Here is a 25018-nt window from a genome sequence, read left to right on the forward strand (position 1 = left end):
TTGCTGGTTGCCCTTCATCTGCCCAACCTCTAAATGTCTGAATGTCCCAGGTCTCAGGGTTTGAATCAATTCTATTTTCTCTCGCTTCATTCTCTATGTAATCTCGTTCAGCCTCATGGTATTAAATATAATCTATATGCTGGTGGTTCTCAAATTTAGTCAAGCCCAGACCTTCCCATGAACCCCAAAATTACAGATAGAATTAACCTCTTCAAGAACTCCAACTGAATGTTTTTGAGGTAATCTAAAATTAATATAATAGATGATCAAAATAATTAAAGCCAAAACAGGTCCACAGAGGAAAAAAAAGCTTAATAAAACCAAAACTACATTCCAGATTTCGCCTCCAAATTAGCTTCTCTCATTGCTTTCCCCATCTCAGTAAATGGCAATTTCGTCCTTCCAATTGCTCAGGCCAAAAACCTTCAAGTCATCCTGGACTCCTCTCTTTCCACATCCCGTATTAAATCCAACAGCAAATCCTGTCGGTTCACCCTGAACAAAAATTCAGAATCCAACCACTTAGCACTCCCTGCAAACCACCCTAGTCCCAGCTACCTCCATCTCTTGACTGATTATCACTAGACTTTTAACTTGTTTTGTCTTTGGCACCTTACCCCCTACAGTTTATTCTCAACATGAGCCAGCAGAGAGATTCTTCTGAAATATTAGTCCAATCATGCAACTCCTCTATTCAAACCCCTTCAGTGGTTTCCCATTTCAGCCACAATAAAAGCCACAGTGCCGCAGTAGCTTACAAAGATCTAATATAGTACCTGGCCCTGCATTACCTCTCTTCTCTCTTCTCATATCACTCTTTCTTGCTACTCCACTCCAGAGACACTGGCCTCCTTGGATTTCCTACAGCGTCCCACTCTCCACTGTGCCTCAGAGGCTCTGCACTTGTCATTCCATTTGTCCCCAAGTCTCTTCCTCCAGGCACCTGCATGGCTGCAATATATTTCCTTCAGGTCTCTGCTCAAGAACAGCCTTATGCCCTGAATTTCCTACAAAAATAGCAACCATCCCATGCCTACCCTAGTATTTCCTTCACCCATACCCAGTTTTAGAATTTCTTATTATACAGTCACTATACATTTCCCTTTTCATCCCAGCTCTAAGCTAGAATGGAGGCTCACAACAACAAAACTTGCCTTTGTCGTAGCCCCTAACAGAGTTCCAAAAGAACTATGATGAGGAAAAGTTCTATACTTGCATTGTCCAGTAGTGTAGCCACTAGCACATGTGGCCACGTAGCACTTGAGATGTGGCCAGTATGACTGAGGAAGTGAATTTTTAACTGTAATCTATTTTAATTAACTTAAATTTAAATAGCTACACGTGGCTAGCAGCTACTGCATTAGATAGCACAGCACAGCCTAAAATAGCAGTTACTCAGACACAGCAGGCAGGCAAATATTTATTGAATGAATGATGCAAGGAAGATAGAAATCTGAAGGCTTTTTTTCTCCTTAACTTTCTGTTATAGAAAATTTCAGAAATACACAAAAGCAGGCCATAGCTAAATGAACCCTCCAATACCTATCACCAACATGAAGGCTCTGCTAGCCTGAAGTAAGTTTCAGTGGCTACTGGCATCTCAATCAAGCTTGTAACAATTACTACATTCTTAGAAAACAGGGATTTTATATTATCCAGAGTTTATATCAAACAACATCTCTTAGAGTCTTTTATTTAATTTTATTTTTTAAAGATTTCATTCTTTATTTGAGAGAGAGAGAGAGAGAGAGTATGTGCCCTCACACATAAGCTGGGGGAGGGATGGAGGGAGAAGGAGATAAGCAGACTCCCTCTGAGTGCAGAGCCCCAAGAGGGGCTCCATCCAAGGACGCTGAGATCATGATCTGGGCCAAAACCAAGAGTCGGACAGACGCTCAACTGGCCGAGCCACTCAGGCACCCCTCTTAAAGTCTTTCAGAAGTTATAGAAAATGACTTTGGGAATCAGATCAGGTATATGCTGGGAGAGAAACTGGTATGTTAATCAGTGCAGACACCAGACAACTACATGTATGTTTTTGTATCAAGGACCCAATTACTCTCTTTCACCATTTACTTTCTCCACACGAGTTTTTTTTTTTTTTTTTTAATTTTATTTATTTATTTGTCAGAGACAGAAGGAGAGAGAGCGAGGGAGCACAGGCAGACAGAGAGGCAGGCAGAAGCAGAGGGAGAAGCAGGCTCCCTGCCGAGCAAGGAACCCGGTGTGGGACTTGATCCCAGGACCCTGGGATCATGACCTGAGCCGAAGGCAGCCGCTTAACCAACTGAGCCACCCAGGCGTCCCTCTCCACACGAGTTTTAATGAAGTCACACTCTTAAGGAGAAGCTATGTGACCATACAAATTAAGAGAGAATCTCACTCCTTTTGGGATGACACAAATTCCTTGGGCAGGGATTCTGTCTTTATAAACCTAGCATCTGGTATAGTAAGTGTTAAATGAATGAAGTTCATAACTGCATAAAAGCGTCAGAGTGCAAACAGATATACTCACTGGACGTCCAATATCCTAAACAGATTTATTCTGAAAAGGAAATTTTCAAATGGATTTTCAAACATGTCAGATCAAAGGGCAGCTTAATATGCTGGAAAGAAAATCAAACCAGGAGCAAGAATTCTTGGATTTCCATGCCCCAACTCACTAAGTGGGGTGATCCTATACTAGTCATGTACTTGCTTTAGGCTCCAGTTCGCAAAAAGTCAGTCTGGCCTTGATGTTCTTCAAAGATGCTATCTAACCTCTCCTTTCTACGCCAAATCATTTTCCCTATCATTGACTTTAAAGGAGCATGATTTAATAAGAAGACATCATATTTACTTTAGGGAACAGGTAGCATTCCCCATTCCTGAGAAGTACCAAAATCTTCACACTGGGCCACTAAAATACTGCTGGAGTCCTGTGTTTGATTTATACTCAGCCGGCTGACATTGTGCTTATTAGTATAGAAAAGGCAATTTTGGCCACATATTTGCCTAGCATACTCCCAGGGTATCACCTGTGTTTGAAAAAGTTTCTTTAACATTTCTAAGCCAATTCTTATCTCTTTCCTAGCTGGCTCCATAAAATGTACTGCTTCAGGCTTTGTTCTGAGGTTTTACCTTTGTTAAATGAGGTAGTAGTACTGAAGTCATGCTCTGATGTTTTTTAAAGTGAGGAAACTGAAAGAAATGAGGGCCAGCCACGTGTACTTTCCCTTGACACGACTGTTGGATGAAATTTCTGGACCTTGCGTTTAAAATACGGCTTTGGGTCTCTTACCCCATGCAGTCTGCACAAGGGCAAGTCCATGCTAGCAGTCAAATGCCAATACTGATGCTGAAATTGGGTCTAAACATTGACACATTCTAGCACAGAAGCTAGAATATATCTCAAATAAAATTCTTACATGTGGTACACAAAATAATCTTGTAACTATTAAAACTGGAGTTTAATTGGTTATTGGTTTGTTTTTGTTGTTGTTTGTTTTTTAAGATTTATTTATCCGAAAGAGGGAGAGGGATAGAGAAAACACGGGGGAAGGGGCAGAGGAGAGGGAGAATCCCAAACAGACTCCCTGCCCAAGTGCGAAACCTAACACTTGGTCTCACGACACGGAGATCATGATTTGAGCCAAACTCAAGAGCGGGACACTCAACCAACTAAGATACCCAGATGCCCCAGATTGTTTTGTTGTTGTTGTTGTTTTTTAAAACCTCTACTATGCCTCAAGAAACCTAAACCTTATTTCTGCCATAATTTCAAACTTCAAGTTTATGTACTACATATCTATATCCTCTCTAAAATCATCATACAGGGCTACATGTAATAAGTTTTATCAAATTTTTAAGAAACAACCCACATCTCAAGTAACAGCAACAAAATAAAAATGAAATACTGCTTTGAACCAGAAGGTATCTGTTTTTTGACAACTAATTAAAAGGAACAGGTTCAAATCAAACTTTAAAATATATTATTAACCAACAACTGAACCACTGGAAAGATATATGCCAACAGTAAGGATACTTGCATTAACCACAGGAATGGCTCGAAACATCTTATTCACACTGAGATCTAAATGTATGCAATTAAAGCATCACATCAACTGTCCATATTAATCACTCACCAATTTAATTAGTAAACCACCTTGTCAGAAAGCTTGCCTCTTCCTTATTTCTTAACATTATCGACTTTTAATAGTTCACTGAATTAGTAATTACTTGTTTATGGCATTATCAAATGTCTAAGTCCAGCATGTGGCAAGGTCAGTTATAGCCATGCCCTGATGGCATGTGAAAGGAGAAATTTAACCCATCAAAGTGGTCATCGAAAGAGCAAAACCTATTATCCCTTTCTCTAGACTCTCCTGGTTAAATTCAAAGTGACAGGACAAACCAGATCAAAACTAAACAGAGCTAGATGCAACATACAAAATCCTAATGAACCCTTAGAAATCCAGGTATCGATTTGTCAATATCTAAGCTCAATTAGTCCTTTCAGAACAAAATACCTCATGAACTAACAAGAAACTAGTCCGAGGTCTGGGATATGAAAAGAATAAAAGCAGTCACTTTCTATTGCTCATTGCTAAGTGCAGTCGTATCTCAACCTGGAGATCTTGTAGGGATTAAATAAAGATGTATGTCAAGCACTGATCTACTAAGCCAAGGAGCTGGCACATAACTAGTGTTCAGTAAATGTTAGTCCTTCCTCAAATCTTTAAGAATGCAGGCTTTTCAAGTCAAAGATCAACTGATAGTTTAAAAAATCAAGTCGAAACAAAAGAAAAACCTTACACAGTCATACAGTTAACACAGCTCATAGAACTCAGCAAATAGGATAATGAAAATGAAAAACAGATACTGAAAACGTTTCTCAATGGCTCATCCTTTGTGGTCATTTACAACCTTCCTATTTTGTGAAATTGTTTTTAGGGATGAGCTTTGACAAGAAATAGGCCAAATGCAAACTAATTCCACTTGAGAGGGAAACTCAGAAATGCCTACAGCAGGTCAACAGTTTCTCTCATAAAATCTTCCCACTGGGTATACTTCAAGCTTTCAGCAATTCCAGTTTCCAAACAAACCAGTAGCACAACTATAAAGCTAATTTTTTTCATTAGAATTGTTAAGTAACAGGAGTTCAATAAATCATCTGCCTTCCAAGAAAAAAAAAATGACTAACACAAATAATATTTCTCCCGGTTCTAATAAAATGAAGCTTATTTACAAACTGAAAGATGTAATACCATAGTGAAGTCTTTTGAAGGCTCAAGAATGAAATATTGAAGAAATAAAGGTACAGAAAGAACAGGGCTTGGTCTAAAAAGTCTTGAGATCAAGTACTCGTGTTGCCATCTAGTATATGGCTTCCAGGAAGTTACTTAACTTCTCAGGGATGCAGTTTCTTGTAAAGTTCTTTTCAGCTCAAAAAATTATGATTACTTATGATATCTGATACCTCTCTCTATGTATATATATACACACATGTACATACCTATATATGTACCTTTATTAAATAATACATATATACTTTGAAAGTTACAGTAATTTAAGGCCCATTATGAAACAAAGGGAAAGAGAGAGGGGGAGGGAGAATGTGTGTGTATGTTGGGTATTGTGACCCTGAATATCATTCTCAGTAGTTAGGGCATTTACACAGCCTGAATTAACCAAGTAAGCCTTTAAACCCTTACAATGAAACATTAAAATTCAATGTGGCTATAATCTCTTCCTTACAAAACATGGACCCAAAGAGTCTGGCTTCAAGTATGGTTTAAAAAAAAAAATGGCGAAGTGTATTATATTCACCACCCAGCACTTCCATATGACCACATAAAAAAAACACAAATGAAAACTCACAGGCCCATTGTAATACATTGTACCACTTCTGAATGCAACACTTAGCTCAGGCTTACTACCCTGACAAATAAAGGAAAGCACTTTATGAAGCCAATTTAATTGGGAGGTGACAGAAAACATACAGCCATTTTCTTTAGCCTTATCATTGAATTGGCTTCAGCTCCAATCTCGGGCAAATCCCACTCAACAGAAGAAATTAACCAGGTCAGCAGAACAGGTGCTGCGCTGTGTCTGTCAAGGGCCTGGCATCACCACAATTACTTGCACACAATGAAGCAGTAATCTTTACAGATCATCTCTCCCAAGAAGTATATTGGGGAGGGAGAGGAAAACTGAAGGGAGGCGGAGGGGTGGGGGGATGCGGGGAGGGAGGGAGTGGGGAGAAGAAGAGGAATAGGAGGCAAAGAGAAAAGGCAAGAAAAGAAAATGAATGTGCAGCTGCCTCAAGGCTCAGCAGATGTCGGGATGTGATGTACGAGGCTAGGATAAGCTGTCGTAGCCCGCTGCCAAAGAGTGGTAAGTGATTAAAGCCTGCACAGTTCTAAGCACCATATTTAGAATCTGCGGGGTTTCAAGACTTGCACCCATTCCTTGCTGTGCTGCCAGATGTTGGCAACTGGTCCAGTTCCTACTGACTGTGCATGGATGGCAGCAGTTGGTACAGCAGCAAAGCAATCTGGAATGCTTCCGGAGCGGCTGTACATTAACAAGTGTCACCCATCATTCACCTTTACAGAAGGCTGAAACAACTCCAATTTGCTGCCACTTCCCTCTTGGGAAACAGCCAAGATAAAGTTGCGCCTGGCAGCCCCATTTGTTTCACTCAGGTGTTTCAGCTGCCTTGCTGACCTCTATTAGTTTAAGTTTTAATTTAGATTAACCCCAGCACCCCAATTAACCAGCAAGGGGAAAAGCTAAGATGTGACTAGTCATAACTCTGAAATCAAAATTTATCGAAGGTAAAATTATTAATTGGGATGAAGGGCCAATCAAGTAATGCTACTTCTTTTTAAACAGACCTCCAGGCAAAAAAAAAAAAAAGATAAAAAAAATAAAAAATCTTTCAGACTAAGGATTGCCAGTGGAAGCAACTTCTCCTCAGTAATTTCAGTTTAATTTTATAAAGCCTATTTAATTTATGATGCACTTTCCATCGAACAATGTACACTTCAATTAATGAAGACTGGAGCATTTCTGATTGTCTCCCATGATCTCACACAATTACACAGCATTAATATCCCATATCAGGTACTTCCTTAGACACCCTAGAACAAAATAGAGTTCCCTACTCTTCTGACAAATGGATATAATAAAGAAGAAATGGAAAAAAGAATCAGGACCTCTGACTAGGAATACCTGAGGACACACCAATCCTCTTTCCTATACCCTCTCATCATTACTTTTAAGGCTCACTTACGGCAATAATTTCATTGAACATTCCAGAATGAATAGAAAGATTATTTCTCTTCTTAGGGCAAAGACTCAAAGCTATCCCCTGTACACAATCACCTGTTCTATTGGCCTCACAGTGTAATTTTCCCATATTCTTTCCTCCATATACCAAATACATAATACAGTCATCATGGCTAAACCTTCAACAAGCAGTTGCAAATTCTTTGGCAAAAGTCAACACGCTAAAAATTCAGCTGAGAAAAAAAGAATATCTTGATAAATAATGGCTAAACAAAAGCTGGTGTGTCACTGCTGAATAGCATCCTTGATTCTCCAAAGCTAGAAAGGGTACATCCCAAAGCGCACTTCATTAAGTATGGCTTATCAGGAGACCCAGGATTACAGGAAATTATGTTAGTTCTCTAGAACAGCACAAATGTTTAGTCTACCTTTACAGTCACTAGCATCATTAAACAGAGCAGCATGGGGGCACCTGGGTGGCTCAGTGGGTTAAGCCTCTGCCTTGGGCTCAGGTCATGATCTCAGGGTCCTGGGATCTAGCCCCGCATCAGGCTCGCCGCTCAGCAGCGAGCCTGCTTCCCCCCCACCGCCCCCGCCTACTTGTGATCTTTGTCAAGTAAATAAATAAAATCTTAAAAAAAAAAAAAAAAAAGACAAAAGAGCAGCATGCCAGCAGAGAATAATGTCAGGGAAAGGGGGGGGGGACGACGACGACATTCGGAAAGAGATATCAAAACTGGGCCACATTTCAACCTCTACCAATTCTGTCTTCAAAACATTACATTATTGTTATAATCAATAGTAGCAGACAATCTCAATACATACTTAACTGATGTGAACAGACACGCATGCATGCATGCACGCGTGCACACGCACACACATCCCCCAAAGGCAAAACACTTAATAAGCAATAGAACCAGAAATGCAGTTCAAGGACTCTGGGAGTCCAACCCTTTAGCTCCACATCCCAATCTAATAGCAACAGGACAAGAAACCAAACAACTAACAAAAAATCCTCTATAAATATTAGCAAAAATGGTTGAGAAAAAATAAACCTCCCGACTCAAGGAAGTTGCAGCTTTTTTACAGATACTTCACACTCTGCAGTGACTAACAAAGTAGTTGCAGTAGTTTTTCATTTCAAAAGGAAAAATACAACATAGGAGCACAACAGGGGCAGCTGGCTGGCTCAGTTGGTAGAGCACAAGACTCTAGGTTGTGAATTCCAGTCCCACACAGGGTGTAGAGATTACTTAAAAAAAATAAACTCTTAAAAAAGAAAAACCAAAACAGACTCAGAATTACACAGTAAGTCGATCTTAAAGATAGCAGTTCTAACTCTCTGACTCTATCCTCCTTCCAAAGTAAGCCACCTTTTGGTCAGAGAGTTCTATGAGCTGTTTTGAAATGCTAAAACCTGATCTGTAACAAAAGAAAACAGTGTAAAAATCACACCTGGTGGTAAAAGTCATCGTCATCAAAGATTTCACCATCCAAGTCCTTCAGGTGGGCATTGGCAGGGGCTTGAGGAAGGACCTCCTAGAAGGAGTGAATCCAAAGAGTAATCAAAGTAATGTAGCCACCACAAATAATGTGTATAACAGTGTATAACAGGAAAGCAGCTTTCCTTAAGATATAAAGAGCTCTTACAACTAAAGAACAAAAATATTCCAATAAAAAAAGTGGACAAAGACATTAATTAGGCACTCAACATGAAAATAACAAAAAATCGTCAATAATCATATAAAAATGTTTAATCTCATTCTAACTAAATACATGAAAATTAAAATGAGAAGACTCCATTTTTCAGCTGGCAACACTCAGTACCAGAAAACAGAACTTGTGGAAACGGAAATTAATGCAACCTTTCTGGAGGCCCTCAGTAACATCTATCAGGATTTAATATGTGTATTCTCTTTGATTTGACATTTCCACTTTGAGAAATCTATCCATATGTTCACACAAATACATGTATTATAAATGCTCATGAATGTTTCCTATAGCACTGTTTCTAAGCTGGAGACAACATAAACAGCCACTGTTTCAATAAATTATAGTACACGCCTACAATGGAATACACCATAGCCTAGTACTGGGAAAAATGAGATAAAAAATCCCTATGTAATGATTTAGAAAAGTGTCCAGGAAAAATTAAATTTAAAAAATACTAAGATTTTATATAGTGTATTAATACTTTATATAAACACACAAATCATCCCATTTAGTTAGAAAAAAACAGAACCATGTTTCTATATATGCATATGTGTTATATCTATATATAGTTATATGAATAGAAAATGTCTTGTTACAGTTACAAATGAACACTGGTGTAATCGAAGAAGCAGAATTTTACTTTTCATTTTAAATTCTTCTGAACTTTGAAAAAAATTATTAAGTATATATTTCTATAAATAAATGTTTCTTTAAACAAAAGAATGTGCTCCAGATATGGATCCTTTTCTATAGTATCTAAAAGTCTGACATAAAATGCACACTTCCTTCCATACTGATACTGCTAGAGAAGCAGCTCTAAAATTGAATTTTTAAAAATTGGATTACGAATGGTTCCATTGCCAGGCTCACGTCAAACTCAAAAATAAGAGAAGACTACACATAAGTTAATAATAGCTCCATTTTAAAAGAATTTTCTCCTCCCACAAACTCTCAGTTTCTAGTCAATTTACAATCTAGTAAAGTAGTGCTTTTTCCCCTTTCTTATACCAAGGGTAATACCTACAAGCAGGTGATCAGACTTTTCAGCTAATGAACCTCACAGAAACTGCTCCCTGTAATCACCCAGCATCCCAGAGCTCTTACCGGTTGTCCCGGCAAACTCTCCGGGAGAGGCTGCGTTGCTGGTTCAGGTTTGCCAAGAACTCGGTAGATGGAGCGCTTGGTCTGTGTCCTTCGAAGTAATCTTTCTTTGTCCATCAGAATATGATCGATCTGAGTCAAGATTGAGCGTTCAAAGGCACCAAAACCCTGCAACAACATTAACCAGTGTAAGATAATGCAGAAAGTCTGTGCTGAAGGCAGCTACATTGGTTTCTCTATCTTTCTGTGTCAGCAAAGAAATAGACAACCCTCCTTTCAGAGGGACTTTGTGTTACAGACTGACTTTGTGAATGGCTGTAATGGAAAAAATAAAATTTAGTCTAAGGCGTTCCTATACCCAGAGATTAACTTTCACACCTTCCGTAACTGTTGAAAAATCCACTTCTTTCAGTATTTTGTATTCCCAAACATCTGAACACTTACAAGGTAATTTTCTAGAATAAAATATTCTTTAAAAAAAAAAAACAACTTTATTTATTTATTTATTTATTTATTTGAGAGAGAGCAGGCACGTGAGAGAGAGCACTCAAGCAGGGGGAGGGGGCAGAGGGAGAGAGAGAATCCCCAACAGACTCATGCTGAGTACAAAGTCTGACACGGGGCTAGATCTCACTACCCTGACTGATATCATGACCTGAGCTGAAATCAAGAGTTGGAGGCTTAACCAACAGAATCACCCAGGTGTCACCAAAATATTCCTTCTAATAAAATTAAAATCCCAGGACTGAATGGCAGGAGTTCAGTAAATTTTTCTGTAGAAATGACTGATTACTATTACATCATGACATTATCTGTATCAATGAGCTGTAGTTCCAATGTCTTTAAACTGCTTCAGGTTGGCACAAACTCTGTTACACCCATGTACACACACACACATACAAACACACACATACTTGCCTTCCCCAGTTTTCCAGAAGCCAGCTTGGTTTTATCATGCCACTTCTGAAGTGTGCGGTTCCTGTAGACTGTAAAGTCAGCAAAACGCTTTGCCATAAAGCTGGGATAGTCCTCCATTTCCAGCTTCCTCTTTGGTGGGGCCCTTCTCTGCTTCTTCTTCTCTTCTAATAGATCTTCATCTTCACTGGAAATCTCCTCCTCACTGTAAAATCAATAAGCACATTAAGTTCAATGTACACAAACACCACCCAAGTAAAAAGCTAGGCTCACATGAAGTTGAGAGTACTTAGGCCTTCTCTATTCTCCTTTTTTTTTTTTTTTTTAAAGATTTTTGAAATTTATTTAACAGAGAGACAGAGAGAGAGAGAGGAAACATAAGCCAGAGGAGTGAGACAGTGAGAAGCAGGCTCCTGCTGAGCAAGGAGCCCAAAGTGGGGGGCTCGATTTCAGCACCCTGGCATCATGACCTGAGCCGAAGGCAGATGCCTAACAACTGAGACAACCCAAACACCCCAGGCCTTCCTTATTCTGTCTACATTTTAAAAAACACCACAGATGGGAGGGAGGATGGCTTTTTTTGTTTGAAAAGAATGTTCGTGAGCTCAATCAAAAACTCATGTAACTTTTCAAATAAATATAAAAACTACTGGCTTAGAAATATTTTTTAAAAGGTAAGCAAACCGTAAAAATAAATGAGGTTGTAAAAACATTATTAGAAATGCATATGAACCAGGCCTATACTGTTACAAGATGGTCTTTAAAAATTAAACACATAATCATATTTTTATGACCTTAATCCCCAAATCAATAAAGGAAATGTGTCTCCCTGTAACCAATTGTTCAGGAAAGCAGAATAATATTAGTTGAATCAAAGGAAAAGAGCTGAATGTGAAGGAAACTCCAAGCAGTGGGCAAGAGGACGGGAACTACGCTGAAATAAAGGCAACTGTCCGGATCAAGTAATACAGCCTCTATCAAGCAAGCCACTTAGACTCACTGGACTACTGACCCCAACACACTGTAGATGCTCAATAAATGTGAGCTTACTATTGTCCCTCCAACTAAAAACAAATGGAGCAAAGGATAAGCCCAAAGGGAAAAAAGCAAGCAGGCACCATATACAGCAGGCTCAAAAAACAGGTGGGTGGGTAGGGGGGTTCTGTGGAAATCCTTCATCAAATGTGACAACTTCAGAAGAAGTAAACATGTTTATATATATTCCATGCCTTTCCGAAAATTTTCCATCCTTCAAAATAACTACTTCTTCCCTCACTGAAAAGGAGATGGCTGTGACCAGCAATTCCATGGTATTGGCACAAACTGCTGCATAAACATTAATTAAGAATTAAAATTAAAGGACACCTGGGTGGCTCAGTCAGTTAAGCCGTTGCCTTTGGCTCAGGTCATGACCCCAGGGTCTGAGGATCCAGTTCGGCATTGACCCACTTGCTCAGCAGGGTGCCTACTTCTCCCTCGTCCTGTGCTCTCTCTCTCTCCTCCCCCTACTGACAAATAAACACAATCTTTAAAAAAAAAAAAAAAAAAAAAAATTTAAATTAAGGGACGCCTGGGTGGCTTAGTAAGTTGAGTGCCTGCTTTCAGCTCAGGTCATGATCTCAGGGTCCTGGGATGGAGTCCCACATGTGGTTGCCTTCTCCCTCTCCTTCTGCACACCTCCCACTCGTACACTCACTTGCTCTCTTGCTCTCAAACAAAATCTTTTTAAAAAAGAATTAAAGGGCGCCTGGGTGGCTCAGGTGTTGGGCACCTGCCTTCTGCTCAGGTCATGACTCCAGAATCCTGGGATCAAGCCCTGCGTCAGGCTCCCAGCTGGATGGGAGGCCTGCATCTCCCTCTCCCATCCCCCTGCTTGTGTTCCTTCTCTCACTGTGTCTTTCTCTGTCAAATAAATAAATAAAATCATTATTTTTTTTAAAAGAATTAAAATTAAAAATGAGCTTTCATCTCCTAATTTCTTTTTTCTTTTAAAGACTTATTTATTTATTTGAGATGGGGAAGGGCAGAGGGAGGGGAAGATAGAGAGTCTGAAGCCAACTCCACGCTTAGTGCAAAGCCTGACACAGAACTTGATCTCACCACCCTGAGATCACAACCTGAGCCAAAGCCAGGAGTTGGACACTCAACCAACTGTACCACCCAGGCACTGCTCATCTCCTAATTTCAACAGTTCTAAAGAAAAGGCAAGCCTTTTGCAGAAGCCCACAAAGAAAAGCAGGCACAAGTAAATATAAAAAAGGAAAACCTAATTCTTAATTTGTATGCCATTCTGGCCACCAGGTAAATATAAGGTCTTTCTGTTACTACTAACAATAAGTATGATATCTGCCTGCAGAAGATTTGGCTTTCTTTTTCAAAAATGATGGGTAACTACCCAGATTAAAATAAGCAACACCACAGCTCCATTCCTTCCTTACCTTTCTGCTTTGGGCTTTGTCCCGTCTACTAAATATCTAGTGTCTGGGTACTGGAAAAGTAACTCTTCCTGAAGATCTGCCAATGACCTCAACAATGCTTTAAGGGCCTTGTGACCTGGGAAATGAAGCACAGAGAAGGAACAATAAATTATCTACAATTCTTCAAAGCAGGCAATGATTGTAACTCATGACTCCTGGGCAGTTCTGGCAGGGGTTGGGGGTAGGCAAAGGGCACCTGGGGCCTAAGAACTCTCTGAAACACAGAATTCCTGAAAGGAAATAATGCCAGTGCCCACTTCACAGGCTTGTTGTGAGGAACAAGTGAGGTAACATATGTAAAGTGTGTAGGAAAGGCTCTGCAATAAATTTTGAGTTCTTAAATTTAGCAAGATTGACCAACTTGTACCCTGCCTGTCATCATAACCAATAGTTTTTCCTTATGGTGTTAGCTTCTACAGGTAACCCACCGACCTCCTGGATTATCCCTCTATCAATCAACTCCTTAAGCAATCCCTCCTCTCCTGAAGAGCACAGCTCTGTCCTGGGATCCCTACTGTGATGTTGCTGCTGCCGTCATCGCCCTCCCTCAGGAGATCTCATTTGCCTCTGGTTTGAGCTGCCACCTCATACATACAATTTCTCCACACATTCTCCTATGAAAAGTTGTTGTTCACGTATGAAAACCCCCAAGTTAATGACTTCCTATTTGTGGTACTGAATTGTGTATTAAAACTCTGCGCATTGAGAGTATGTTCTTACCTGGTTCTCTAAAGAGCCAACAGCATGCATTTGTAATCAAGCGGATCAGGATTAAGTATAGTCTACTATGGCTAAGAACTTTCAGGATAAAAACTGGCCCTCTGAGAACTGAACTCTTACCTTCTTTATCAGCCTAATCCTGCTAAAGGGGCTAACTAGACACCGATAATCACTATTTATGCGTTGGTAGCACTCAGACGCCTCTCCTATTATCGAGCTTCCACATTTCCAGCAACTGCAAGAAAATCTTCACATGGATGCTCCATCACTCCTCCAAATACACCATGTCAGAAACAGAACTTTGTTCTTCCTACCTAATATTTCTCCCTTGTCTGATTTTCTCCGTTTAATGTGTTTTCATAGGTGATCACTGACATTTCGGTGCCCTTACTCTATATATTTAATCCATTGCTAAATCGGGTGATTTTCCATTCTTATTATCAGTAATGGCTGTCCATTCATCTCTGGCTATGCTTCTCTCACACCTTCCCCCTTTCCCTTAAATAACTGTAACCTTCTCACAAATGCCCCTACTTTCACTTAGCAAACCCTACATTCATTTTTACTTTATATTCCATAGGGACTTCAGCTCACACAAACTTCAGTCAGCGTTAACCATGGTTTTTAGTGCCTTTTCTAGAAAAGGTTGTATCTTAAGAAAGAGAGCCCATGTTTTCCAAAGTGAAACCACAAACCAATTTTGCATTTGCAAAGTAGTTTTCAAAATTCCCAAGACCTAACCTTGAAAATCTTACGCTAAGTAAGCAAGTCACAAAAGCACAAGTACCGTGTGATTCCACTTACATGAGGGACACAGAACAGGCACATTCACAGAAGCAGAAAGCTGAACAATGGCAGGGGGGGTGGATAGGAGAGGGGAATGGACACCTGTTCCTGTTCAATGGATACAGAGCTTCAGAATGAGATGATGAAAACGTTCTGGAGATGGACAGTGGGGATATTGGGACAGCCATGCAAATGTACTTAAAAATATTGAACTATATTTCTATAAGTGGCTAAGCTGGTCAACTTTATGTCATGCATATTTTAACACAATTGGAAAAAAAACAAAAACACAAACTTTAAGTGTTCCCAAAGCAGGGCATAATGAATAATTCTACCATCCCAGTTCATCTCTGTGCAGAAAAAAATCATCTGTAATGTTCAATCTTGAGCCTAGTCAAAAAGAACAGGAGAAAAAAAAAAAAAAAAAGGAATGTTATTCACCCTTTAAAAAGAAATTCTGACACAGGCTATAACACAGGGATGAACCTTGGAGACATTATGCTCAGTGCAATAAGCTAGTCATAAAAAGACAGGTACTATATCATTCCACTTATAGGAGGTACCTCGAGTAGTCAAATTCAGAGACAGAAAGTAGGATGGGGGTTAACAGGGCTTGGCAGAGAGGGTAATGGAGGCCTGTTTAACAGGTATAGAGTTCTACTCTTACAAGACAGAAAAGTTCTGGAGATTGGTAACACAACAGTGTGAATATACTTAACACTACTGAACTATACACTTAGAAATAGTTAGGGTAAATTTTTGAATCCCTATTATACACCTGAAACTAATGTAACACTGTATGTTAACTACATAGGATGAAAATTCAAAATAAATTTGAAAATGGAAAAAACGGTTAGGATAAATTTTATGTTAGGTCAATTTTAGGTTTCATGTTTCTTTTGCCGCAATAAAAAATTCAAAAGAAGAAAAGCAGATGCCCGTCCCTTACTTCCGGTAGATTCCATGTATCCTTGAGGTAAACCAGGAAATCAGGAACCATGTGGGGGGGGGGGGGTCACCAGTCTGCAAAGCAGTCTATAATGTTCACAGCTGCTTATCCCCAGCAAACAAGTCATAATGTGACTCACATGTGGCAGAACCAAGAACTGTGAAAACATACAACGAAAAGACTACTACTTTTAAGGGCCACTTTCAAGTAGCTATACAAGCCTTTTTTTTTGTTCAAGTCAGTTTAAAAAAATCCATTGCAGATATATTAGACAGCATATCAATCCAACAAGAAAGCAGAGAGCCAATATCAGTAAATCAAAGTGTGCCTTTCTGTTAATACTCTCTCATATGTTCTCATTTTATACACCCCTTCACCCAGTCAGAAAGTAGCCCTGAAGTATTTAAGCTCCATTCAGGGATAGCACCACCATGCATCAAAGTGTCAAGAGACCTACCAGAGATGAAATCTGCAATTCTGTGCTTCTAACCACACACACACACTCACACACACACAAAAAAAGGAAAGAAAAAGAAAAAGAAAAAAAAAATGTTTATCAAAGTAAAGTCACCAATGACCAACACTCAGACAGCTTCCTATAAAGAGATATAGAAGAAAGAACGCAATTCTCATTTCTTTGAGAAAAGGGACACATTTCCTTCCACTGAGATGTTATGTAAAATCTGAAGAGACCAGACAATGCTTTCCTGGATACAGCAAGCTTCCTCAGAGCCACATCTGACAAGAGTGAGGAAAGACTCCCCTGGAGACTCAGCTCCAACAGCGGATTCTTCTCAGCCAAAATACAAAACCAAACCAAACCCAACTTCTATTTATCATTCATATAGGACTGAGTTCTATTTGTTTAACCCTATGAAAAATGAAGAGAATGGAACCAACAGTTTCTAATTCACCGTTCATTTTTCTCCTAATTACTGTCAGTTACAAGTTGAAAAAACAGCAGAGAAGCATACACTCTCTTCTCTCTCCCTCTTGGCACGTGGCCACAAAACAAATGGAGACTGTCAAGGATATATATGTTTATTTTGTCCTACATGGTCCATTTCCAGAGGCCTTTCCCTTAAGAGGAGATTAAGAAGGACATATGCCTCACCATATTATCAAGATACAACCTCAGCATCCGGGCACTGGCTTTAGGAATAATTTTCCAAGTAGAGAATCAATGGAAAGATTGCTTTACTAGAGGTCAGGAGCCCTGTATTCTAACTGACACTATTACTAACTAGTCATTTTACTGAGCAGACCAATTTAATTTTTGAGTTGCAATATTCTCCTCTGTAAAATGTAGATAATCCTTTGCTTATTTCACAGAATTTAGGTGAAAAATAATAAACATGTTTTTTATATATTAAGGAATTTCATTAATTTTTAAATGCTGTGAGATATAGAAAGTACATCACAATCAAAAAAATCATCGTCTTTCACATGGTAAAAATCCCAGGCTCTGCTTGTACTGATCGACAGTGCTAGGACTGAACTAGTATTCATAGATTCCTGTATTAAGTATTCATTTACATGCTACCCATATGCAAGCATTCTATATATAAAATGTCACCAATCTAAAAACCATTTTCACCTAACAGCTTTATTTTTCTCCCTGATTCATCTTGGTTGTTCAACATAAACAAAATTGTAGGCAGAGAATAAGTTTGGACATAGGCACAGTTCATTAATTAGATTATAAACCAATAAGTATAACTTCTGGCAAGGGGATTGGAGGGGAACGCAGACAGTGAATTTATAACTAAAATAAAGCTTACCTTATCAGTTTTTAAATATCTATACAGTTTTTTTAAAAATAAACATGAAAACATACAATAGTTTATGTACAAGTATACATAAATTCCCACATTCCTATCATGCCAGATAAATACAATGAAGTAGAATGTATAGATTACAAGAGCATTTTTTTCTCCTTCAAAAGTAACTCTAGAACCAGAGCTAAACTATAGGTCAAAATGACACACGATATATTGGCCTGAGAACAATACTTTTCATTCAAATCCACACAAGCCTGCCACTTGCACTAGTCATCCCCGGCAATTAATCCCCCAAGAAAGACGTTTGATTAAATCTTTTCAAGCAAATCCTTTGCTTTGCTTTTGTTAGTTCACTTCTTGTCAACATCTATTAAAATATGCCTTTAATTCTCCCACAATCTTAAAAAACACCGATTCCACTGTCTTCAACTTTAATCAACTGTATGGCCGGCATTTTTCATTTCATAATAATGTGCTGCTTGGAATTCAAGAGGCAGGCTCAGCATCAATCATCTGGTAAGAATTTTTCCACTGCAATAAATATGCAAATGAGGAGAGCCAGTCAGTCGTATTTCAGGCCCGACTTGCTAGTGTTTTAAAAAAGACACAAATTTATTAATTGCCGGTGGCCAGAGGAATCCTATTACTTTGGGCATTGATTACAAAGCTGTGTGAGTGATTATTGTGCAACTCGCGGGCTACCCAGGCATGAGGAAAAATTATTAAAGCAAGGCAGAGATTATCAACTCAGAATAACAATAAGCCTTAACATTTAGGCCCTAACTTCTTCAACAAAGAATTACGTGAAGGCTCCACTGTATCATAATTCCGAATTCTGTCAGTATTACTGTTTGGGCTTGTTCTATATTCCCCAAGCAGAATGGTGTTACCAGTAAGAAAGAGTACTGCAGGTTACAAATTCCTGAACACCAACCATATGGATGAGTTGCTATCATCCCCAATGTGTGTCCAGCAAGCATCTGTATACATCTGTGTACGCATACACATATACGGGTGTGTGCTCCTGTGGACTCCCGGATTTGGATAAGTGAATGTGTTATTATGAGGACTGTGGTTTTACTGGAACAGGATAAAGAGTTCTGGCTCCGTGTGTTGGTTGGTTGGTTCCGCGGACTGAAAGCAGAATTTTTTTAATGGTACAATATAGCCACAAGGATAACTTTTCAAAGCAGAGCATGGGGACTGATATTCTAAAATCATGATGGCTAAGCCAAAAGCAGCCTTGGGTTTCCATACCTCAGGGGGCATCACAGTGAAAGGCATGCAGTCTACGGGGGAGTCCGTGGAGGAAACGGTTTGATAGGCTAATTCTGAATGCAAAGTGTTTTTGTGAGAAACATTCAACCCAAGACATATTAAATCAAGTAAGAAAGAGGACTCGGTGGACAAAACTTATTTTTTTCTCTTAAGAGAATGATGTGGGGAATTGGGGGAGTAAGTGGAAGTTGAAATAAGGGAGAGATGAAGAAGCATATGATAAAATATGTTGGGTGAGCCCTCTCACAGAAAGAAGCAAAAAGAAAAAAAAATCCTTACCATTTTACATTACTGCCACACTAAGTAACATGATAGATAGCGTGCATTTGAGTTCTGTGGAGGGACATCCCACTCAAGCTGTAATTTCTGACCAGGCATGAATTTATAAGAAAGGGAAAAGAACTGCAGAACTTCTTAGGTTTCCCTGAATACTCCCTCAAATACCTTGATGAAGTATGTCAATAAATCCTTAAAAAGCCCTATAGGACACAGCAATCTAACTGATCAATGTACTTCCCGAAATCCACTACAGTTCCCTTCCACTTCATAGGCCCCAGACAACCTCCATTGCTCCGAGGTACTTCCCTAAAAAAGGAAATGTATTTTTCCTCTTTGAACAGACAGAATAAGTGCTCAGAATATGAGGTGCTTAAAACCCAAGGTTATTTACAAGTAATTGTTTAAACTAATGAGAATTACCCAGGGAAAGAAGAGATACTTTCATTTTTATTTGATGTACTTTTGGCCAGTATGAATATTTTATAAGCATATTTTACTTTTATAATTTAAAATATTACTAAGGGGCGCCCAGGTGGCTCAGTCGTTAGGTGTCTGCTTTCAGCTCGGGTCATGATCCTAGGGTCCTGGGATGAAGCCCCACATTGGACTCCCTGCTCAGCGGGGAGCTTGCTTCTCCCTCTCCCACTCCCCCTGCTTGTGTTCCTGCTCTCACTGTCTCTCTCTCTCTCTCTCTCTGCCAAACAAATAAATAAAATCTTTAAAAAACAAACAAAAAAACCCCAGCTTTAAAAAGTAATAATAAAATATTACTAAAATTTAAAGTAAACTTTGAAGAAAACCTACTCAAAATAAAATTAGAACCACAATCCAAGTAACCCTTTCTGTTTCATATAAAACAGCCTGATCCTTTCTTATTAAAAAGCCTTTAGACAAACAGCCTCTTAGGCAATGAAACTACTCCTAACCTAAATATCCAAATTCTTTCTATAGAGTGGATCTGCAAAATGGGGATTCCCAGGCAGAATTGATCACTCCTTTTTCAGCATCATTCACATCACTGCTACAGCACTTGTCATACTGTACCACGTCTGATTTCGCTAGTTGTAAGCTACGTGAGAGCAGAGACCTCATCCTGTCACTCTGCCTTCCCATCACCTGTGCCCTAAAAGGCATTCTACAGATATATGTTTGTTCCAGAGAAATGATGCCTCTGCCACATGGCAGAACATCTAATTACACTATCATTTCCAAAGGTAAATGCTGACAACCAGACAAAATGTGAACTACATATTCACGAACTTCAACAAGTATGTATCCTCAACAGGCTAATTTTTGTTAACAAAAGCAAAGTAATCAAACTTAACTTTTTCCTGTAACTGTTAACATATATAGGCTACTCCTAAGAGTCTCAAAACCATGTTACCAGATTTAAGAACTTATAAACATTACAATGCACTCACATGAAGACACAATCATCATTACCACTTAGATGGATAAACTGAAGCTCAGAAAATAAGATCACTTTTGTGTTTCTTTTAGTATTAGTAAGACTAAGCATTATTGGAGTGCCTAAGTGGTTCAGTCGGTTGGGGAACTGCCTTCGGCTCGGGTCATCATCCCAGGGTCCTGGGATCAAGTCCCACATAGGGCTCCCTGCTCCTCCCTCTGTCTTCTCCTCCCTCTGTCTGCCCCTCCCCCTGCTTGTGCTCTCTCTCTCCCTGTCAAATAAATAAATAAAATAAAATAAAAAAATACAGCATTATGAAATGCTTACCCCAAATGAAAACACTTTGGGAGGTTGCTTTCATGTTAAAACACTTAAATATTTATGCCTTGGAAGTAGTTTACCTATCTCCACACCTTACTATGAGCTCCTTGAGATAACGGTTGTGAACAATTCACCTTGGTATGCCTGGTGTTGGCAAAAGGCAGGCTGCTGAATGAATAACTTAATAATTACGGCAACGTAATAATTTTCTTGGCATGCTCTTTTATGTGCATTTCAAATCTTTGAAGAAGTAACTGCAAGTATAGTATTGGTAATCATTTACATAACCCTTTTATGAAGGAGAAACACACACAGTAGCCATAGAGCTACAGCCTAAGAGAAGACCATACTATCACTATTAACAGCTAACATCATGAAGAACCCATGAAGTGGCAGGCCCGAGCCTAGGCACTTTATCTGTATTACATAAGTCATTTAAATCCTCTCAATTCCTCAGAAGTGGGTACTATTATACTGTACTTATACTAAGAAAAAAAACTGAACAGTACTACAAGCTTTAGAAAGAACTACATATTGTTCATTAATGTATTCTTAAACAGTCAGGTATCAAAACGATCTGGAAAGCAAAGTACAATGACATTTTCAATTATAAGAAATGACAAAACACAGGCGCCTGGGTGGCTCAGTCAGTTAAATGTCTGCCTTTGGCTCAGGTCACGATCCGAGGGTCCTAGGATCGAGTCCTACATCAGACTCCCAGCTCAACGGGGTGTCTGCTTCTCCCTTTCCCTCGGTTCCTCCCTCCTGCTCATGCTGGCTCACTCTCTCTCTCTCTCTCTCAAATGAATAAATAAAATCTTAAAAAAAAAAAAAAAAGGCAAAACTGCCCTCCCCCTCTAACACCACTACATGGTAAAAACAAAAACTAAAACAAAATACAGTAGTAGTCAGGCTCTGTTAGAGTGCTATGTGCAAATTTGGTTCCCACACCAGCAAAAATGAAGTGGGGAAAATAAAAGCCCAAATACATATGGACAGAAGGCAATCCTGGTAAGGCAAAATGAAGGTATATTTACTTAATGTGAAAAAAAGAATGGTAAGAAATGGATCAGCAGTCTCCAAAATTCAAACAGCCAAATACATCAGAACAGACGTTTGGCCTCACTTAAGGAAAAAAAGAAAAAGAAAAAGAAGCCTAAAACAATGTGATATTTTTCTGATATTACTTGATGCTGGCAAGAATGTGAGGAAAGGGGCACTTTCCATATACACTGATAAGAGTTTAATTAGCACAACATATCCAGAAAGCAATCTGGAAAATGTATCAAAGGTTTGCACATGCATACCACCTGACCCTACTATTCCATTTCTAGAAATTAATCTTAACAAAATAATCAGAGAAGAAAGCAAAGAGAAAGGTACAAAAAACATTACTTTTAGCATTGTTTATAACTGGTAAAAACTGCAAACGTCTTAAGTGCCCATTTACAGGGTACTGGTTAAATTAGTTTAGCCAGATAACTTTCTATGCAGCTATTGAAAAGGATTATTATAAATGGAACTTGTTCTGAATAAACTAAACTACAAAATAGTTTTGGGGACAACTGAAGTAATCAGAATATGGAGTAGATATATTATTAGGATCATTAGGAAGTATTAATTTGGCTAGGTGAGACAACAGTGTTATGTAAGAAATAATTCTCATTTTTTAAGAGCCACTTACATAAGTATTTAGAGGCAAACTGGCATGATGATTGTAATTTACTTTAAAATACTTTAAGAAAAAGAAAACTAAGTCAAGGGTTTTTTTTGTTTGTTTGTTTGTTTGTTTTAAAGAAAAGGTAGGGGTGCCTGGGTGGCTCATGTGTTAAGCCTCTGCCTTGGGCTCAGGTCATGATCCCGGGGTCCTGGGATCGAGCCCTGCATCGGGCTCTCTGTTCCGCAGGGAGCCTGCTTCCCCCCTCTCCTTTCTCTGCCTACCTCTCAGCCTCCTTGTGATCTCTGTCTGTCAAGTAAATAAATACATAAATCTTCAAATAATAATAATAATAATAATAATAATCCTGTAGAGTGGAGCCTGGGTGGCTCAGTTAAGCACCTGCCTTCAGCTCAGGTCATGATCCTGGGGTCCTGGGATTAAGCCCCACATTGGGCTCCCTGCTTGGCAGAAGGCCTGCTTCTCCCTCTCCCACTACCCCACTTGTGTTTCCTCTCTCCCCATGTCTCTATCAAGTGAATAAATGAAATGTTAAAAAAAAAAAAAAAAAAGAATTCTGTAGAATATTTAATGACATGGAAAAATATCCATAATCTTTGTTAAGTAGGAAAAAAAACAGACTGTAAAACAGAATATAGAATACGGTTCCATTTTAGTTCTAACTACACGCTCAATAGTGGGGAAAAAATCGGAAAAGATATATGCCATACAACAAAGTATTGAAAGTACTTAATTCGAGCTGCTGGGATTAGGGAAGATTACTTCTTTACATTTGTTTTGGCCATTTACCAGATTTTATTTAAGGAATATTATCATCATTATAATAAGAAAAAAGCCTATTGACAGGTTTCTCTATCATCTAAGAAAAAGCTGGGGCACCTGGGTGGCTCAGTCGTTAAGCATCTGCCTTCGGCTCAGGTCTTGATCCCAGGGTACTGGGATCAAGTCCCACATCGGATTCCCTGCTCGGCGGGGAGCCTGCTTCTCTCTCCCACTCCCCTGCTTGTGTTCCTTCTCTTGTTGTGTCTCCCTTTGTCAAATAATTAAAATCTTTTTTAAAAAAAAAAGGCTTATCTGCCTACAGGAGAAGGGAATAGATCAGCTGAGCTCCAGGGCCCTTCTAGCTCTCCTACTGAAAGGCAATATGGGGGAAAGATCTTAGAAAAACTGAAGGATACAATTACTACTCACTCTAAACCTGTTTTACATGAACTTCATCTCCATATTGCTCCTGCCTTTACTTCTTCAAGCTCTGGCAATTATTCCAACACCGTCAACTTTAAAAAGAAAAAAAGCAGGACACTTGGGTGACTCAGTAGAGTGCCTGACTCTTGATTTCAGCTCAGGTCATGATCTCAGAGTCCAAGATCTCAGAGATTGAGCCTGGGGTCGGTGGGCTCTGCACTAATGCGAGAGTCTGCTTGGGATCTTTTCTTGCCCTCTGCCCCTCCTCCCAGCTCAAAGGAGCACTCTCTCAAATAAATAAATAAATAAATAAATGTTAAAAAAAAAAAAAAAAACAAAAACCCAACAGACAAAAGAGTTAAAGTACATGCACAGTGGTTGCGTTGTATGGCCAAAAGCAGAGGTTATGTAGTGGGGCAGACCCCAGTAGCGACACTGACTTTGCCTCTAACGAACATGTGACCAACATGTGACCGTATGCAAGTTCCTTAAGCCTCTCCAAGGCTTCACGTCTCCATATGTACTGTGCCAGTATTAGCACCTATTTCACAGGCTGCTGTGGGGACTAAAAGAGACATTTGTGAACAACTTAACAGACAGTGCCTGGACAGAAGTGCATGAGGACCAAACAAGAGCTATTTTTATTAGTTCTAAGAATAAGGGCATCTGACATTGTACGTACCCATTGAAAATACTGAGATAGAAGTAAATTGATCATCCTGATTCTCAAATTATCACATTTGATTTCTTTTCAGTCATATTCTTTTACCATGTAAGTCTTACTGAGGACACCAGAAATGCTTTCTAATTAGAACTTAAGTTAGAATGTCTGTCTCTGCCCTTCCCCCTAACCCTCACTACATAACATTCATGTACCATCTTGAGAATGTAAGAATCTTTAAGACCGTCTACACAGCTTGTCTATACATAAAAATTTTCCTTGTATTTTGGGGGGCGGAACCTGGCTGGCTCAGTCAGTTGAGTGTGCAACTCTTGATTTTGGTCGTAAATTTAAACCCCACACCAGGCATAGAGATTCTTTACAAAATAATAATAAAAATTTTCCTTGTATGAATAGCTAGTTAGAAACTCTTCTCAAAATAGTAGCATTTTAGGTATTATCCAAAGGCTAATTTATCCAAATGCCTCAAGAAA

At 39.1% G+C, this 25018-nt stretch overlaps 1 protein-coding gene across 3 annotated transcripts in view; it reads right to left on the reverse strand.

Annotated features, from left to right (window-relative positions):
* AATF (apoptosis antagonizing transcription factor) overlaps nucleotides 1-25018 on the reverse strand; it is a 96979-nt gene that overhangs the window by 45771 nt on the left and 26190 nt on the right. For 2 of the 3 annotated variants that reach the window (XM_082708407.1, XM_082708408.1), the window contains exons 5-8: nucleotides 13440-13554; nucleotides 11005-11206; nucleotides 10090-10254; nucleotides 8728-8811 (exon numbers count right to left, since the gene is read on the reverse strand). In XM_082708407.1, the coding sequence (XP_082564533.1) occupies nucleotides 8728-8811; nucleotides 10090-10254; nucleotides 11005-11206; nucleotides 13440-13554 (566 nt within the window). The remainder of the gene's footprint in view (nucleotides 1-8727; nucleotides 8812-10089; nucleotides 10255-11004; nucleotides 11207-13439; nucleotides 13555-25018) is intronic. The other variant, XM_082708406.1, reaches the window with a different exon arrangement.

This window comes from Mustela nivalis (assembly GCF_964662115.1).
Source record: "Mustela nivalis genome assembly, chromosome: 17".
NCBI lineage: Eukaryota > Metazoa > Chordata > Mammalia > Carnivora > Mustelidae > Mustela > Mustela nivalis.